This window comes from Mesocricetus auratus, unplaced genomic scaffold (assembly GCF_017639785.1).
Source record: "Mesocricetus auratus isolate SY011 unplaced genomic scaffold, BCM_Maur_2.0 Super-Scaffold_100691, whole genome shotgun sequence".
Taxonomy (NCBI): domain Eukaryota; kingdom Metazoa; phylum Chordata; class Mammalia; order Rodentia; family Cricetidae; genus Mesocricetus; species Mesocricetus auratus.
This window is the reverse complement of record NW_024429267.1, coordinates 37,874,979-37,891,433: the sequence shown is the minus strand read 5'-3', so window position 1 is coordinate 37,891,433 and position 16,455 is coordinate 37,874,979. Positions and strand designations below refer to the sequence as shown.

Here is a 16,455-nt window from a genome sequence, read left to right as displayed (position 1 = left end):
TTAATCCCAGCACTCGGGAGGCAGAGGCAGGCGGATCTCTGTGAGTCTTAGACCAGCCTGGTCTACAAAGTGAATTCCAGAACAGGATCCAAAGGAAAAAAAAAGTTTTCCACTCTAGGGCTGGTGAGGTGACTCAGCAGGTAAAAGAAGTACTTGCCTTCAAGCCAGCACACCACATGGCAGAAGGAGAGAGCTGATTCCTACCAGTTGCCCTCTGCCCTTACAAGCACGAACCCCTCACACAAGTAATGTAGCATAAATGCTTTTTAAATGCCTGCCATTCTACAGGATCTGTAGTGATATTTATTGTGGGGTATCTTTTGTCCCACCAACCCCCTTTTCCTTTTTTTTTTTTTTTTTTTTTGGTTTTTCCAGACAGGTTTTCCACCAGCTAGAGGGGCAAACATTTTTAAAGAAGCATTTATACAATTGCTAGCAAGAATACAGTGAGAGGGGGCAGGAGAGATGGCTCAGTGGTTAAAAGAACTAACTGCTCTTCCAGAGGACCTGGGTTCAATTCTCAGCACCCACATGGCAGCTCGTAACTGTCTGTAATTCCAAGATCTGACACCCTCAACACAGACATTCAGGAAAAACACCAATGCACATAAAATAAAAATAAATAATTAAAAAAAATGGCATTTTCCTTACAAGGTTAAAGTGTACAGTCATCCTCTGTGTCTGCGGATGATTGGTCCCCTCCTCTGCATGTGGATACCAAAGCCTTCATTCTCCTGTCCCATGAATAAAATGAATGGACCATGGCACTTGTATGTAACTACACACATCCTTCTGTATACTTTAAATAATCTGAGTTATTTCTTTTGTAAAAATGTAAGTGCTGTGTAAATAATCATAGTAGTGTATTGTTTAAGAAATAATGACAAGAAAATGTATATATACTCACTACAAATACGGTCTTTTCCCCTAGAATAGTAGGGTACTGTTTAAGGAATAATAACAAGGAAATGTATATATACTCACTACAAACACAGTCTTTTCCCCTAGAATTTTTCTGTCTGTAAATGTGGAACCCACAGAACAGATGTCTGGTTGTATTACCACACAGATCCCTGGTATTAGTTCATAATAAAGTGAAAACCTATTTTCACAAACCTCCTGTCAATGTCTATAGTAATTTTTATCCATAGTCACCAAAAACTGGAAACAAACTAAATGGCACTCAAGTGAGGAATGAGGAAACTATGAAATGCTGAGTAGCAAGTGAGGAGGGGGGTAATGCAATGGGCAGGCTTACATTCCACAGCATGAATGGATCGTAGGTGCATTGTGCATGTGAAAGAGGCTAGGTTCAGAAACCAGCATGCCGGGCAGTCTGTTCATACAGCAGTTTATAAAAGACAGCCAGTCCCTTCGTAGCAACATTTGACAGGTTTTGGTATGCATCCTCGAACCTGTTTAGTCTACATTTACCTTAGTGTATGCTATATGACTTTTAGATCTCTAAATTTTATGTGCATGTATCTTTTATTTGCATGTATATGTATGCCTTGAATAACCTAGAACTGGAGTTACAGACAGTTGTGAGCTGCCATGTGGGTGCTGAGAATTGAATCTGGGTCCTCTGGAAAAACTGGCAGTATTCTTAACCACTAAGCCAGTTCTTCAGCCCATGTTACATGTTTGATGCAATTTTGAATGGCATTTTTTTTTTAAAAATGTGGTTTCCAGTAAAATAAAAATGCTCATTGTTATTTATATGGACAATTTTTGAACATTGATTTTTCATTGCCCACTCTTAAGCCTTTTTGTGAATTACTCAGAATTTTGTCAGTAAATGAAAACAGTTTAGCATGCATTGTTGTTTAGCTAAAATGCCCAGTATAATGGATATATAGGAACTGGTAAGAGTGAACATATTTGCCTTGTTCCCAGTATTTGAAGAAAGCATTGCCTTTCACCATTGACTATGAAAAGTGTAGGTTTCTGTCAGTTCCTCCTTATTAAGAAAAGTTTTACATGGTCTGTTGAATACTTATCAATGAATAGACACTGGATTGTTTTCAGTTAGTTTTTTTGCACCTATTGTAAAAAAAAGTGCTTTACACTTCAGGTCTTACTCACTGGTAATCTAGTTACAGCCATGTGTTAAGCAGAGTGAAATAAAGCCACAGATCCCTAAGGACATTTGAGGTCTTGGACCTGAATAAGAAGATAGTTTCTTCCTTGGCTTAGTTTACTTAAGTCTTACAGCAGAAAAGGTGTAGATTGAAAGAAGCTGAGTCTGTATCCCACCCTCAGTTCTCACACCTGGCTTTGATTTCTGGGCTGCTCTTGGCATATATTCTACCCAACAACCTTTGTTTTCTTGGTTCCCTTTTGCTTCCGTGAAATACAATTGTTTATATAACATTGTCAAAGTCAGGGTGTGTGTCTTATTCCTACCCCACCTGGATGCTCTACGAGATGGGCCCGTGGTGGCTTCCATCTGATGTTGTCTTGATTTCATTGCCAAGGTCCTTTTACCTTAATCCTGACACAGAATGGAGCATCTTTAAGAACAGTCTTTTCTACTGAGCAGAAACTCCAGTTGACAAGATGCACTGCCCCATCAACTAGCCTAGGCTCTCTCTAGTCTCTTCATCGGGCCAGCTTAGACCAAGCGCCTTTACACATATTGCTTCCTTTTCTCTCCCTCAAAAATACATCAACATGTCCTAATTGCAATGGCCAGTGTAGCTTCTAGCCAGGTTCAGTCAGAAGCTTGGGAGCAAGTTGCAAATGCAGGCCTCAAGAAGGAAGGAAAGGGGGCTGGAGAGATGGCTCAGAGGTTAAAAGCACTGTCTGCTCTTCCAGAGGTCCTGAGTTCAATTCCCAGCAACCACATGATGGCTCACAACCATCCGTAAAGAGATCTGGTCCTCTCTTCTGACCTGCAGGGGTACATGTAGACACAATACTATATACATAATAAATAAAAATTAAAAAAAAACAAGCCATAAAATAAAAAAAAAGGGAGGAAAGTTGCAGCTCCCAGGAAGCGTCCCCCAAAGAGGCTGCATCTTTGACGAAGATGGGGATGGATACAGAAACTTCTCTAAGAAATGATTTTTGAAATTTATTATCTTAGAAGTAGGAGTTTGATGGTGCCAGGTTTAACCAGGCTCTTTGTATGCTAGTTCACATCTAATTCACCTACCCCCACCCAGGAACTTTTTAAAAAAAATAAATATATCATAATTCTTTATTGCTTCTTTGGGAACTTCACCCTTGTAGCATCCCCTCCAAGAGAAACTCCTCTAAAAAAATCAATTAAGAACAAAATGAAATAACTCACCTCGCTCCTCCGTCTTTTCAACACCTCTTCATTCATCCTAGTAGCACTGGGTGCTGCGATATCATGCAGTATACCTTTTTGTCAAATCGGCCCCACCCACAAAGTGTTCACTGAAATGAATCACTGATCTTGTTCAAGGCCTCTGGCACACCATCATCACTAGACCATCACCAAAACTCCTCGAAGATACCCTGCTGTTATCCTTAGTCATGGGGATCCTGCAGTTATCATACTGTAGGACCAGTCCCTCTACACATTCCTCCAGCATGTCATAGGTGAGGTAGATATTAGGTCTACCAACCCAAGGCCCAGGTTGTGGGTCTGGGTGGTAGCTGAGCTGGTGGGTCTGGGCCACTGGGACCACCTTTGATTAAGGGGCAGAGCCACCTCTCCTAGGCCCATGCCACACATATGGTTGGATTTCAACACACATGGTTCCTATGACCCCCTGTGGCATGAGCATCATCACAGACCCCTGCAGCAAGAACATGGGCTCAGGCATGGCCCTCGGCAGCAGCTTGGGCCAAGATGTCACCATGGTCTCTGGCAGCACAAACCACCTAGGTCAATATGACCCTGGCAGCAATAAGGCTCTCAGATACCAACATGGTTTCAGATGTCTGTTTAGACACCTGGCATTGCACAGCCCTTGCTAGTAACAGGAGCCATGGATATAAACTAAGACCCTGGCTGCTGCTGGGCCATAGATAGGAACCACATTTTTAAGGAAAGGTAACTTTTAATGTGGAGATGCAGCAGTCTTTACATGACTGTGACTTAAAGTCCAGCAAGAAACCACTGAAGTGTTTCAGTTCTTGTTCGAGTAAGATAGAGTTTTCTTGGTTATGATTACCGTGGCTGGCAGCAATGACAGAAGATAAGAATCAGAAGCTAGAACTCGTGAGAAGCTGTGTGCCTTCAGATGAGAAATTTCCCATGATCTGCTGGGGACTTTATTTTTAGATTGTATTTTATTCTATATGTATGAGTGTCTTGCCTGTATGCATGCTTATATAATATTTACGTTTCTGGTGCCCACAGAGGTCAGAAGAGGGCATCAGATCCCCCTGGAACTGGAGTTATGGGTGGTTGTGAGCCACCATGTAGATGTCGGGAACCAGACTTGGTTCCTCTGCAAAAGCAGCACGTATTCTATCTCTGTAGCCCCCTAAGGGAACTTTCTTGATTTTGGCTTTGTTCTTTTCCAGACACTGTGCATCCTAGCCAACATAGCAGATGGGACAACAGCAAAAGAACTTATTATGACCAATGATGATATCCTGCAGAAAATCAAATATTATATGGTAAGCCTTAGTCCCTCTTACTACAGAATTAGAAGACAAGGGCTATAGCATTGTTGTTTGAAACAAATTGCAGAAGCATGCTCACTACAATGTACCAGATTCAAAGAGTTTGTATCCTGAAGTAGGAAAAGCAAGCACAATTCCTAGAAATGTGCTGTGGGTACGGTTAGCACTACCACCCAGCTTCCACCCTGGTTGTCTGCCCTCCCCTCCCCCTTACTGAAGACTTGACCTCTTGGTTCTCGGTCCTGTGTCCCTCAGGGGCGTGTGTGTGTGTGCGTGTGCACCACCTGTGTACCTAGTGCCCTCTGAGGTCAGAAGAGGGCATTGGATCCCATGGAGCTGGAGATATAGTCAGTTGTGAGCTGCCACGTGAGTGCTGGGAATCAAACCTGGGTCCTCTGGAAGAGCAGTCACTGCTCTGCTGAGCCATCTCTACAGCCCTTATTTAAGACCTTTAAAATAGACAAGCAGGTGGGCTGGAGAAATGGCTCAGCCGTTAAAGGCTAGGCTCACAAAAAATAAAAAAAAATAAAAATAAGTAATAATAATAATAGACAAGCAGGGAAATAATCTAAAGGTTCTTTACTATTTATTGAGTCGTCTTTCATTTAGAAGAAACCATTCTATAGGGATAAACAATCCGACTTAACAGAAGAGGTTGCACTTATAGCAAATATTGGAAAATGGGTAAGAATCATGTGTTAGAACATGAAGCTCCTCAGTCATCATTGAATTTGATCTAGTTCTTTGAGATACTCTTATAAAAATAAGAGTAATTTTATTATTCCAGAAGCCAAATGTATTCTATCACTCTTATTTTCAGCAAGTTATATCAGGAGATTAAACTATGTATAAAATGTGATTTATAAATCTGATTGTTCATGAACCTCCTGACCATAGCTTTGTTTCCTGTCCCAGAGGAACTATTGGGTTGCTTGAGCAAGATAGTAACTGAAGAGCCAATATGAAGTCTACATCCAATTCATCACTGCCAGTGACTGAGAGCATACACCTGTTAGGTGCCCAGTTCGTTGCTGCCAAGGACTGAAAACACAGGCTAGTTGAGAGTATAGACGGGCTAGGTGCCCATTTCATCACTGTCAGTGACTAAGAGAGCAAAGGCTATTCAACAGTGTAGAGCTGTTAGGTACCTTTGTTTCTGGGTACATGCAACTAAGTGCAAACTTCTCATCCATGACCTCAGAGCTGTTTTGTTTGGCCACTGGATGATTTTTAAAATTTTGTCTCTTGGCAAGCTTGCACCCTTCAATTGGCCAGATTTCCCATCATTTCCTATTGCTTTTAGCATGGCCTTTACCCTCTTTAAAGTTACCTTTATAGCTCTTCAGGTTTGTGACTTCTGGTTTAGAAGTCTAGACTCTTGGAATTACCTGTGGTATGTCACAAGAAAAATGATGTGCAGTGAAATTACCCCATTTTGACTTTTATTCCTTTTCTACATCACTAGGGTCATTCACATGTCAAACTGCAGCTTGCTGCTATGTTTTGTATATCAAACCTCATATGGAATGAAGAGGAAGGTAAGGTATTGGTGAGGTTTATCCCAAAGAAAACTTTGGAAGGGAATATTTACATAGGGAAAGCAGAAACCCACACACTTGAACTAACTGGTTCCTAATATTACAAAGACATCTTGCTGTAAGAATCAATAGTATTAACCTAAGTCAGCCAGATGCTACATTGTGATTCCCCCACCCCCATACTTCAAACCATCCTGGTATAGATTACAGGGGTAAGGATAAGAAGGAAGCACCAGTCCCTACCTTTACGAGAACTGATGAAGAGGACATGGAGTTGTCTTTCGAGAAGGTGGTCACAGGGTGGGCCTTTCATTCTGAGCTGAGGATGCACATTTAGAAACTATCCAGATAACATGATGGCAAGGGGCCACATGTGAGGTGGTGCGGGGACCAGATGATAATGAGTCTTCTTGGGTGAAAGGGTCTCACCTAAGCTGAATATTCTGTTTTTACACCAGGCAGGCTCTAGGAGTGGATGGTTCTTCAGGCTTCCTGGGTTTCTCTTTATGTAACCAAGGCAGCAGTCAGATTGTAGAGAGAGCACTGGGTCTCAGCTCGAGGTTGGCTACATTAAAATCATCTGGGAACACCTAGTTCTGGAGCCTGTCCCTTAGAAAGGCTGGGCCACTGGGTGTAGAGAGAGTGGTGCATGCATGAGTCATTAGGCCGTTTAGTGGGGAAGAAACTCCAGGGAGCTTCAAGTACTTTGCATTCAGAACATTACAGAACAAAGTGGAAGAAAGCAAAACCGCATTTAACACACAGGCCTTGATACCAACGGTTGTTTGTGACCCAGGATGTCAAAGCCAGGCTTCAGGCTAGTAGTCCAATTGGAAGACAGAGCAGAGCAGTATGAGATTAGAAATGCCATGTGTACTATCACAGAGGCAGCAAGGAGTGAGTGAAAAACAGAAGAGGAAAAGTGTGGTCTGCCAGAGACTGTTGGTTTGTCCTTAAAAGCTGATTCCTAGTGACACAGGGTCTTGTGCCAGGGGAAGAATGTCTGACTCTGAAGTCCATGCAAGAATTAACTTATCAGCAGAACCCAGGGTGGACTTAAAGGAAGTTGGGGGAGGAGGGCCCCAAGGGACAGAGAATCCAGGTAGGAGGCTGTGAGGAAGTTCTGGCATGAAGGAATCCAGCTACATGGGGGATGGTAGGGCCAGAAGAGTTGGAGTGAGTGACTCTGGTAAAGCTAGAGGAGAGCAATGCCCTGCATCATGTCCCCAGTAACCTAGTAGTTTCAATCTTTTAGGTTCCCAGGAACGCCAGGATAAGCTGCGAGACATGGGCATTGTAGAGGAGAGCAATGCCCTGCGTCATGTCCCCAGTAACCTAGTAGTTTCAATCTTTTAGGTTCCCAGGAACGCCAGGATAAGTTACGAGACATGGGCATTGTAGATATTCTACACAAACTGAGTCAGTCGCCAGACTCCAACCTTTGTGACAAGTGAGTATTGATTAAGGGCTCTTGCTCTGTGCCATCCGCTGTTCTGTTGTGAAAGGGTTGGGCTGTTTTAGTAATCCTCGGCCAGCCTTTTAAGATGTTTTAGATTGTCATACTTCATTTTTACCTAAGCCAGCAGTGACATTAATTTTTTTACATTTATTTATTCTATATATGTGTGTGTGTATGGGTGGGTGCATGTGTGGAGCTCAAAGGACAACTGGCTTGGGTCTCTTCTTCTATCATGTGGGTGTAGAGATGGAGGTCAAACTCCTGCCATCATGGTTATCAGCCAGCACCTTTACCCAGCTGTGATATTTGAGATGTAAACAGTCATCTTATTCTGAATGAAAATGATTTGGAGCCATCTTGGTGGTTATCTGAAGAGAGTCCAGAGGTTACTCTCTTATAGTCCCTTGACTATTAAAATAGAAAAGCATGTGGCTTTTTAGGGAAGCACAGAGACCAACGGTAAAACACTCATTGGCTCAGAGCTTCACTGAGCTCTGCCTTGTGCCGTTGCAACAGGAGCCTCTGTCTCAGGGAGCTCACCACTCCTGGGAGGGGCAAGAGGTGTAGACAGAGATCCAGCTAACCAAGAGACGCTTTTCCTATTCCTGTCCCTGCCACCCACCAAGAGGCACTTTTCCTATACTCGTACAACAGCCTTTATGTTCCTGCCCACTTCTGAGAGTAACAGCTGGGAACATCTGCTCTTTTACCCTCTACATGTTGAGATAGCTCAGAAGCCCTCATGTCTTCATGTCTGGCTCTGCCTTTCACATCCATACCTATCTCATGCCCACCCCATAATGTAGCCATACCTGCTTGCTTACAGTGTCTGTCATATCTTCAGGCGTTACACATTCTTTGCCATGTGATTTGCCACCCTAGTTGTCTCTCCTTCATGTCTCCATTGTTCAGTGTTTTTTTTTTTAATTAACCACTCTGTATTCTACTGACTTCATTGTTTTAGGTATTGATCAAAAAAGGCGCATAACTTGTGTGCAACTTAGATCCTAGTATAAAAGCCAGACACTAAATAGACACATATCAGGTGAAGGCAGGTACCATAAAGAATAAAGAACATGCCTTTCTTATGGTATAGTCAGGAAAGGTCTGTCTGAGGGTGTGGTGGCTCATCATAGGCCTGTTTGAAATGAGAGTGCTGTACAGAATTTAGAGGGAAAATATTCCAGGTAGGGAGCCCAGCTAGTTCCAAGGCCCTGAGGTGTATACAGGGGTGAATTTCATATGCTGGAGGATAGATATTCAAGAAGAACAATAGAGGTAGGGGAAATAATGAAGGGGCATAATCATAGGGGAAGGGGCCAGATCTCAAAGAGCTTACTAGGCTCTTTGTGAGGCTCATAGGAACCACCCTTAGTAATAAGGACTTGGGTCTTTTTATGCAGGGTTCTGAAAGGAAATTGCTGGAGAGTTTTTTTTTTTAAGATTTATTTATTTATTACATATACAGTGTTCTACCTACATGCCAGAAGAGGGCACCAGATTGAATTGTAGATGGTTGTGAGCCATCATGTGGTTGCTGGGAATTGAACTCAGGACCCCCTGGAAGAGCAGTCAGTGCTCTTAACCTCTGAGCCATCTCTTCAGCCCAAGAGTTTTGAAGGAAGGAGACAGGAGCAAGTCTGCAGGACTTGCTATGGAGTCTTAGAACAAGAGCAAAGGAAGGTGCCCAGCTTTGTTCTCAACAGTGGGGCAGAGGGTGGTATGTTTACCAAGATGATGTGGATGTGGGCAATTAGGTGGATAGACAGACTTGAATTCTTGTTTGGATGTGCTGACTTTAAGGTGTCTGTTTGATATCCAAGGACTCAGGAAAATGTGACTGGTGTATATTCAAATGGTGTTCAAACATGGAGCTGGCAAGAGTCACTGAAGGAGTGAGTAAGACAAGATGATAAGTGCTAAGAACAGAGATCCAGGACTTGCCAACACTTATGCCAGATATGAAAACTCCAGCAAGACAGCAGAAGGGACAGCTAGTGGGATAGGCAGATATGCAGGCGTGTAGGAAAGCAAGGGGAAGTGCTCAGTGGCGGCTGTTCTTCCTTCAAAACTCCCCATGTCTAAGAAGCCATGCCTTCTCAGTGACCATGCCAACACCTTCTCTGCTCCCATAGGACCTGTAGAGCTCTCATGCTGTCTTAGTTATCAGTTTGTCTAGTGATTCTAAACTCCCAAAGCATACAGGCTGGACTTCTGCCTCCCTGAAGCTTGTTGTCCCATAGGTAGGGAAGATAAATAAGTAATTTGTAGCCCCAAGTGCTGATCAGATGAGCATAGGACCAAAGGCAAGTGAGGTCAGCTGCAGGCTGGAGTCTCTGCCTTCCCTTTAGGGCTGCTGTCTTAATTAGTGGGCTTTGCCAGCCCACCTCTTCTGGCTGAGAGTCAGGCTGCAAATTGGAAGTTTTGTTCAGATTTGTTTAGAAGAGAAAACCTACTTAAAATTGTCTTTGAGAGATCTAGAACTCAAAGAAAGGACTCATCAACATGAACTGGAATAGGTTTGGGTTCTGGCCTGTATTATTGCTTTAGGCCAATCAGGTGCTGTTTCTCCAAATTTGTGTGGCATAGAAGTTTTGGGTTTCCACTTTGCATACACAAACCCCTATTAAAAGAAAAATAGCTATCTGGGGTTGGGGGTGCTCACCTGTGACCTCAGCACCCTGGAAACTGAGAAGAGGATGGTGAGTTTGAGGCCAGCCTCAGCTGCAGTGTGGGAGCTGGTTTACATGGCAAGAGCCTGCCTTGGGGAAGGAAAACAAAACAAAACAAGGAATGATCTACCCAGCCTGTCTGTCCTCTAAAATTCTAAAATCACCCATCTCAAAGACTCCTTAGATAACAAATAGTATAAACACAATGAGTATACCCTCTGGAGCCCCCAAGAATCTAACAATTGAACCAGCAGGTTCCCTTGGTATTTGAGGGAGCGGTCAGTGCCTCACCCTGTATCCCAGACTGGCCTAGAACTCATGATCCTTCTCCCGCCTCCACCTCTCTAGTGCTACTATCGATGCATGCTATCACATGGTCAGAATTCAGGGTTTGAAGACTAGTACAGGATTTCAGTTAAGACCCTTGTGTGTGCATGATGACACTGCATAGTAAAGTCTGTCAACTAAACAAGGAGATTCTTGGGCTCTACTTCAAAAACTATGTGTAATCTCAGCACCGGGGGACATGTACAGGAGGATCATTGCCAGTTCAAGGCCAAAACAGGGTACATAGTGATTTCTAGGCCAGACCAGACTCCAGAGAGAGTGACTCTGCCACACACACATAGAAAAGCAAATAAAAACACATAAGACTATACCTTTGACTTTACAGTAGCAGCTGTGATTAAGTCGAGTTTATCATTGGTCTATTAGTACCACTTTGATCAGCTAATAGCAACTTCCAGTTTTAACCTTTTCTTTCCTTAAACTAGGCAGGGAGACCATTTCTAAAGACACACTTCTTAACCTCACGCTTGTATCTTCTTTATAGTCTGCCAAACCTTAACCTTCATAGTTCTGAGGCATTGGAGCCAGGAGGCAGCTTCACCTGACAGGCTTTTGGCCCGTGTTAGCTTACCAGTGTCCTCCCCTAGTCCTAGGCACTGCTACATAAAACTTACATGGCAGTAAGAACAAATCAGAATTCCAGACCCATCACAGCTGTAGGAACACCATAGAACTGCCCAAGAGAGCCCTAGTGGGGAAATGTCTGGTGATGATAGATGTCTGTCCTGTAAGGTAGAGCTCAGCTGGACCCAGCCCAGCTCCCTCCCAACTACCACTAGCCACAAAGGGTTTCCCCTCGGTTACAGTTGTGAGATGGTGGCTAACGGGAACTTTGTGATTTCAGGGCAAAGACGGCGTTGCAGCAGTACCTGGCATGATGGGAGAACCCCGGGCACCTGCAAGCACCCCACACCTTTGTTTAAGGAAGTACAGGAGCTAGCCTCATTTGACTCCTTCTATTTGCACACGTCACCTTGGACTGCAGGGAGCTGTTTTGCAAAGCAGTTTAGTAGGCTTAGATCTCAAATTCATCTTGAGAGCGTTTTTTTTGAAGTAGTAATTTCCTCAGAGGATTATTGTGTTTTGTTTTGTTTTATTTCTGAGCTACCTGGACTCTTTATTAGAACAATCAATCATTTTCTTTTAGACCTACAATTTTTTGCCTATGCTGCAGCCACTTTGTGAGCAAGAATGGTGTGTGTGTGTGTGTGTATGTGTGTGTGTGTGTGTGTGTGTGTGTGTGTGTGTGTGTACACGTGAACATGAGTGTACATGCATGAGAGTTAAAATGAATGGCTGTGTGGGTGAGGGATACCTCAGATTTTTCTTTTCTTATTTTGTGTGAAAATCTCTTTTCTACAGATTTTCCAGGGTTTAAGCATTGCTTGCTGTATAAAAAACTTTACTGAATTATATACAGTTTGAATGAAATGTTATTTTAAAAACAAAACAATTGTTTAGTGTTCCATAAAAGTTATGTTGAATTTTGGTCAGATGAATATTTGTAAGTAAAAAATATATGCATTTCTGAACCTCAACTTACATAGATTTTCTTTATAAAAAAAAAAAGAAAAAAAAAGACAAAGAAAAAGTTGGCTACAGTCAGCCTGAATAACAGGCGCTGTACATGGTGCTGTGCAGATAGTAAGCTAGCCTCTTACTGCCGTCAATATTAGCAGGTACAAAGCCTTTGTTTGTTGTTTTGCTTTTTCAGCCTAACTCAGTAAGTTCACAGGCTTCCACGTCAGAAGGACGGTGAAATGGAGCAAAGTGAGGCAACAGAGTCCCTAGGTTTTTGAGCCATCAAAGGGAGATAGAACTACTGATAGTGGAAGCCTAGGGAGGACCAGGTGGGCTGTCTTCGACAGGACTGGGGACCAAGAGCCTCCCAACTTCCCTCAATCCTGCCGTTAGTGTAGCAATATCTGGCAGGGCTTAGAAACAGACCTGGAGGTCAGGTGGCCCCTTCCTAGAAACCAGCCAGATCACCTTGTGCTTCCTGCAGCAGCGTTATATCACTGTGAGACCAGCTTGTTCTGCAAACGCATCCTAGAAAGAAGCAGCAAGATAGAAGCAGCCTCCTTCTATCTTCTAGAAAGCTTCTTCTTGACCATCCCAGGGAAGGCCACATGGCAGCTGGGATACCTGGTTGTTGTGCTTTCCTAGAATGAGATGGGAATTCTTTTCCTGAATAAAGCTAAAATATTAAATATTGAGAGAAGGGAACGGGATCTCCCCAGGATGGCTGAAGATTTCTTTTTCTCTTTTCTTTTTTTATTATTTCTTATTTCTTGGCATCTGCTCTAACTTCTGGTCCCTTCAAGGTGAACTCAACAGCAGTAGAACAAGCCTTCCTTTCCTTTTACTAGAAGGAGATCAGCAACATGGCAGGCAGGATGTGAGGTCTGTGGTCCAGAAGCTTGCAGTGAGTGTGTGCAGCTGCCAGGGGTCCACACCCTCCCACAGCCACTCCTGATAGAGCTGCTCACCTGTGAGCTGCTCTGTCACCAGCCTGCACCTTCCTTGGGAGACTTAAATATGGTTGATTGCAAATGAATGTTTCTAAATGTATTTAATGCAATGTTTTCTGTTCTCCATATGACCACCCAAGATGCAAATACAGAGATTTCCAAGTTGTTTTTCGGAACATCACTGATTTGAAAGCTGTCACAACAGAACTTGGGTTTTGTGCAGGTGTCTAGAGTGCTAATGTGAGAAGACTCACTGAAAGGAAACCGGGTTTACTGGGAATGAAGCCTTATGAGGGCCCGCTCATTGCCACTTCTGGTGCTGAGACTGTACCCTTGGGTAGCATTTGTAACACAAAATGAATGCTACAGCGTCAGTTTTGGAAAGTACCAGTAAATATTTTTAAAAAACCAATAACATGTTGCTGAGACAATCTTGAACCCAAATAGCATGAGAGGGCTGAAGATGCCTTGAACCCTGTGGATAAATCTTGGCTATGGGTATAAGCAATGGTCACATAAAAAGTGCTTTACTATAATTAACTTTTCTGATTTGAATGAAGGGAAATGTATTTATTAAAACAAAGCTGTTTGCTGCTTTATGCAGGTGCAGTGTTTGGTCAGCAAGGAAGTGGGGAGAATGGGACATGGTCTTATGTCTGCACCCAAGTTCTTACTGAAGCTTCTTGCTCTAATACTGCATTCTGTTTCTCCTTTTGTGCCCTGATTGTAACCCAAAATTTATGAACTAGAAAAGAATGTCCAGTTTAATAAGTTGCATTTTTTCCCTTAAGCACTTTATTCAGAACAATATGTGTTCTTCTGGTAGTGTTTGGATAATATGATTTTAACACATGCTAATAAAAGCCAAGAAAAATCATGGCAACTTCTTAAAAGGAGTCTGTTTTCCAAATGACTGGAGCATAAGGAAATGGCAGAAGAAAATGTGGACTGGCTGTTAGAGGCTGTGATTCGTGGTCAATGAGGGGCTGTGAGGTCGTTGTGCATTGTAGAATGAAGGTCACTACCTCAAGCCAGTTATGGCTCATCTGCAGTAGTCTCAGGGCTTCTCTGTCTGACCCTAGAAAGCCTACAGACCCTTTATGGGGGCCCATTCCAGCCACCAAGGCCCACACCCCAACATGCTATGTTGTGTCTTCCCCTTCACCCAGCCCTCGTGTTGCCATTGCCACTACCGACTGAAGTCAGAGAGAGTTTGACAAATGACCAGCTTCTGTCCCTCTGCAGGGACACACAGGTGTTCCTCACTTCCATACTGTGCTGTCTTACCACCATTCCCAGTTCAAGGCCTCATTGGAAATAGAAATCCAGGGTCACCTGCCCCAGAGCATGAGGACAATGAGGTAGGCGTCAAGGGAAGAGAATTTTGGTGCTGTGACTCTCTGGGGTACCCAAAGTGACTGTAGGTGAAAGACCAGGTGGCCCCCTTTTTTGTAACTTCCCTAGGGAAAACGAGCAAAGCCTAAGAAAGGGGACATTGTCTCTCTAGGTCTTGGTAGAAGGGGTCCCAACACCTACTGACTGGGGTAGATCTTACCTTACCTTTCCTTCTCTGATCACTGAACAGAGACTCATTCGTTTACCCCATGAGTCAAGTTTTTCTTCAGGACCTATCCTTGAGGAGAGCTGAGAGGACTGTAAGGGCCATGGCGTGGATAGCAGAACCACCCACTCTGTCTCTGCGGCTCCAGGATCCTCCTCCTGGTGTTGCCAGGCCACAGCCAGCCCTTAGAGTGGAGCCACCCCTTTGACTCCTCATTTCAGGCACTCGAACGGAGGAACTGAGAGATCCAAAAGCCCTAACACACATCCAAAATCTGCCCTTGGCTGATTCCTGTCTGGGTGCTAGGCCAAGGGTCCCTACCAAGAGTGGTGTCCCCTGAGAGTGGACTGACCTTAACAGCCACTTAAGGGATCCGCTTCCCAAACTCCACCCTTTATGCCATGAATCTTGTGGATTCTTAGAAGCCATGCAGTGCAGTGTACACAGCATCCTCAAGGTCAGAACAGTGAAGGAGTGTGTCCCCGTACTGCACGGTGCTCCCAGTGTCCAGCTTCATCCTCCCAGCCGCCTCCGAGGAAGGCCTCCGCACAAACATCTCACACTCAGGCCTGGTTCCTTACCCACTCTTCCCTCTCTCCCTGCTTTTGGAGGCCTTGATTGCTCCGACTCACCTCTTGCCAGAGATAAGCTGCCTGGCATCCTGACTCTGGGGAGATGAGGTAGCTGTCAGTGCACACCCTCCTGCAGGTACGTTGGGGCTGTAACTGATGCCTGTTGTGTGGAAGCTGTGGCGTGGCAGGCCTCTCGAGCCCATACACAAAGAGAGCGTGGCCCCACTGTGCTCTGTGTGCCAGAGTTTGGAATAGTGAATTCTAACAACTGATGAGCACCACGTTATGAGGAAGCCCAGGACAGATCCTGAGGAGTATTATGGGGTACACACCAAAGGTGACTTAAGGTCATGAACTCTAAATAGTAGGCCCCACAGCACATCTCATATCTTCCTTCCTACCTTCTGGCAGCTCGGCCCATCCTTCTCCAAGCCAGCACAGTGCTCACCAGAGTGCTTAGGTTAGGTAGACAGAAGATGGTACCTCCGGTGAAGAACAGGCTTCTGAGAGCAAACGGCCTGCTCAGAGCCCGCCTTGACAGGAGTGAACTTCTCTAGAGAAGACGAGCAAAAGAAAGTGCTGGCATTTTCCTCATGGTGGAAGAGCAAAGCCTCTCCGAGCAGTGAGAGCCTGGGCTCTGCCAGTGAACAAATAATGCATGAACAAGGTGGTCACGGGTGGCCATGTTTGTGGTAACATCACAGGGTCCTAAGATACTTCTTCCTAAAATCTTGCATCCCTCAGAGAAAGAAAGGGCAGCTGAGGCAGCAACTCAGTGAAAACCGAGGCTGACTGGCCCCACGGGAGCATGTGATTGGCTCCTAAAACTGAACTTTAGCCCAGTCAGAAGCCAAAGAAATAGGAAAGTGTTAAATTAGCCTCGGCCCCACATGCAACAGCACTGTTTTAGGAGCATGTCTTGGTGTGCCATGAACTGTGGGGTTAGTGCCTGCCCCTGTGACTTGAGTAGGTAACATGGGCTGTACCGAAGCCTGTTCATAACTGTCCTGTGGCAGTATGTGGCAGTGTCATACCTAGCGAGTTAATTTCTAATCAAGTTACAAAGTTGGAGCTGCTGAGGTGGATGGCCCAGCAAGTAAAGTACCTGCTGCCATGCCTGATGGCCTTTAGATACCCAGGACCCACATAGTAGAAGGAGATAATCGACTTTCTTAAGTTGTCATCTGACCTGTGCCCACGCCCACACATAACACATACAACCCCAC

At 44.3% G+C, this 16,455-nt stretch overlaps 1 protein-coding gene across 4 annotated transcripts in view; it reads left to right on the top strand.

Moving 5' to 3' along the window:
• Positions 1 to 13,973, top strand: part of Armc8 (armadillo repeat containing 8) — an 85,376-nt gene extending 71,403 nt beyond the window's left edge. For all 4 annotated transcript variants that reach the window (XM_040740288.1, XM_040740289.1, XM_040740287.1 and 1 more), the window contains 4 exons: positions 4,507 to 4,602; positions 6,074 to 6,146; positions 7,503 to 7,596; positions 11,470 to 13,973. In XM_040740288.1, coding sequence (XP_040596222.1) covers positions 4,507 to 4,602; positions 6,074 to 6,146; positions 7,503 to 7,596; positions 11,470 to 11,503 — 297 coding nt within the window. In that variant the 3' untranslated portion in view covers positions 11,504 to 13,973. The remainder of the gene's footprint in view (positions 1 to 4,506; positions 4,603 to 6,073; positions 6,147 to 7,502; positions 7,597 to 11,469) is intronic.
• Positions 13,974 to 16,455: the final 2,482 nt, after the last annotated feature.